The sequence below is a fragment of the Penaeus vannamei genome, chromosome 8, assembly GCF_042767895.1.
Source record: "Penaeus vannamei isolate JL-2024 chromosome 8, ASM4276789v1, whole genome shotgun sequence".
NCBI classification, from domain to species: Eukaryota; Metazoa; Arthropoda; class Malacostraca; order Decapoda; family Penaeidae; genus Penaeus; species Penaeus vannamei.
The window spans coordinates 6,603,358-6,605,857 of NC_091556.1; the positions used below are offsets into that span (position 1 = coordinate 6,603,358).

The 2,500-nt window shown below is 39.7% G+C and overlaps 1 protein-coding gene across 1 annotated transcript in view; it reads left to right on the forward strand.

Annotated features, from left to right (window-relative positions):
• Nucleotides 1-2,500, forward strand: part of LOC113805430 (probable cytochrome P450 49a1) — an 11,222-nt gene that overhangs the window by 2,602 nt on the left and 6,120 nt on the right. The window contains exons 2-4 of the mRNA XM_027356418.2: nt 1-101; nt 1,081-1,321; nt 2,064-2,180. The exon at nt 1-101 is cut by the window's left edge and continues 119 nt beyond it. Coding sequence (XP_027212219.1) covers nt 1-101; nt 1,081-1,321; nt 2,064-2,180 — 459 coding nt within the window. The remainder of the gene's footprint in view (nt 102-1,080; nt 1,322-2,063; nt 2,181-2,500) is intronic.

A 2,500-nucleotide genomic window follows, 5' to 3' on the forward strand; every position in this document is an offset into this window, starting at 1 on the left:
CCTCGAAGAAGAAATACGGGATGCCAAGCCCATTTCTGAAATTCCTGGACCTAAATCTTATCCTGTGGTTGGTTCTCTGTTAACCATTATGAAGGGACATCGTAAGTATATGTGATTTATTGTTTTGCTTGTCGGTTTGATGGCTTCAGAGACATATTACAGGTTGACAGGTGTAGTCATTAGTGATGTTTACGTGGGAATTAAAAGTGTTAAAAGAATAACACGATTTTAAAGTGCTGATTAATAGAGTTTGCATTTCCTATATGCCAGTTATATTTTACAACAAGCTGCGAATATATATAATTGATTTTTTCTCGTATCCTATTGTATATAAAAGTTTCATTTCTCCCAGTAAACCTTATAGTACATGTGGTGGAGATACCTCAATCAACATAACTATAAGCTGTTCCAAAGATTTTCTTATACAGTTTGCATGTCGACGATTTGTATTACATAAACGGGGAGCTTTTAGGATATACAAAAAACATGAACTACTGGAGCGGGTGGCTACTTACCAAGTGTAGAATGGACCATGTGTACCCGATAAAGAAGTGGAAATTCGTATCCAAACTTTTTTTTTTTAGGAACAGAGCCACTGCGATTTGTCCAAGAGGGAGAGCTTCGCGGGAGCCTCGCACCTAAGGGCCGTGTCACACTAGCACTTTTTCCGTCAATTTTTTGACAATTTTATTTAACATAAATACAAACATTCTCGAATATAGCTCTTGGTTTGACTAGGCTTGGCTGAGAAAGTTGTCGGAAAGGTTTTCAGAAGGAAACGATCATTATCGTCTGACTGGAAAATCGACAATTCGCTCAAAAATGGACAAAATATCAGAAAATTGTAAAAAAAAAAATTGACGGAAAAAGTGCTAGTGTGACGGCACCTTTAGTCGACGGCAGTAAAGAGATCCAGATACCAACAGACCCCAACTTCTAGTATCTTTTTCTTTCTTTCTTTCCTCTTTTTGAGAATTTGACGGCAAGGACTTCACAACTTCCAACTTCTACATTGAGTAAGAACTCGGTTAACCTTTAACCCGGCTGCCCCTCACTCCCTACCCATCCCTTCTTCGCCAGAGTTCGACAAGATGGCGGCTCACAAATTCTACCTCCACATGCGCGACACTCACGGCCACATCTATCGCATGACCGTCCCCATCGCCGGCAACTTCACGGTCGTCTCCAACCCCGACGACTGCGAGAAGCTACTACGCGTCACCATGCACAATCCTCAGCGCTTGCCTTTGGATTCCATTAAGGCGGTGAGAGAAGAGACGGTCGACGGCTTCTTCAAGGAAAACACGGGGCTCTTGCTCGAGTAAGATACAGCGGGAGGAAGATTGGCTGTTGACGGGACGGATAGATTTCGTGTATGTTTGCGTGGTGTGAGTCGGGGATCCCGTTTTTTTTTTTTTTTTTTTTTTTTTCTTTCTGTTTTTACTGATTTTTTTCTTTCTTCCTTTTTTTTTTACTGATTTTTTTTTCTTTCTTCCTTTCTTTCTTTTCTTTTTTTGGTGTATGGACAAAAGAGACTGGTACTGATTTTTTTTTTCTTTCTCTTTTCTCTTTTTAGTGTATAGACAAAAGAGATTGGTACTGAATTTCTTTTTTTCTTTCTTTCTTTCTCTTCTTTTATTAGTGCATGGACAAAAGAGATTGGTACTGAATTTCTTTTTTTCTTTCTTTCTTTCTCTTCTTTTATTAGTGCATGGACAAAAGAGATTGGTACTGAATTTCTTTTTTCTTCCATTCTTTTCTTTTTTCAGTGTATGGACAAAAGAGAATGGTACCAAATTTATGTTCTTTCTTTCTTTCTCTTCTTTTTTAGTGTATGGACAAGAGATTGGTACTATTTCTTTTCTTTCTTTCTTTCTTTTCTTTTTTCAGTGTATGGACAAAAGAAATTAGTACTGAATTTCCTTCATATTAGTGAATAGATCATGATTATGATGATGATAGTAGTGAAAATAAGGGGACATCTGGTGATACAACGCTAGAATTTTATGTGTTAAGTGCGCATAGAACCACTTAAGATCTCTCTCTCTCTCGCTGACCCCCAGGAACGGAGAGAAGTGGTGGCGCGTGAGGAGCAAAGTCCAAACCCCGATGATGAAACCGAAGATGGTGGGGGCCTATCTCCAACAGATGGACGAGGTGTCCAGAGAATTCACAGATAGGTAAGTCTGAATACTGTGCTTGGGTTGTCATAGGTTTGGGCTGTCATAGGTTTGATATAGATAGATGATAGAGCGATAGATGCGTTTTTAGCACTCGTATACACTGAATTATTAGCACTTATGTACACTTGAGCTAATTAGTGGGTGATACTAGGCTAACTTCTCTCTCGATGCATTCCAGTTTAAGCTAAGGCACATATTCCCCGGCGGTAAAGGTGCCCTATGCTCTATGGCGGTGGTTAGGATCTCTCTCTCTCTCTCTCTCTCTCTCTCTCTCTCTCTCTCTCTCTCTCTCTCTCTCTCTCTCTCTCTCTCTCTCT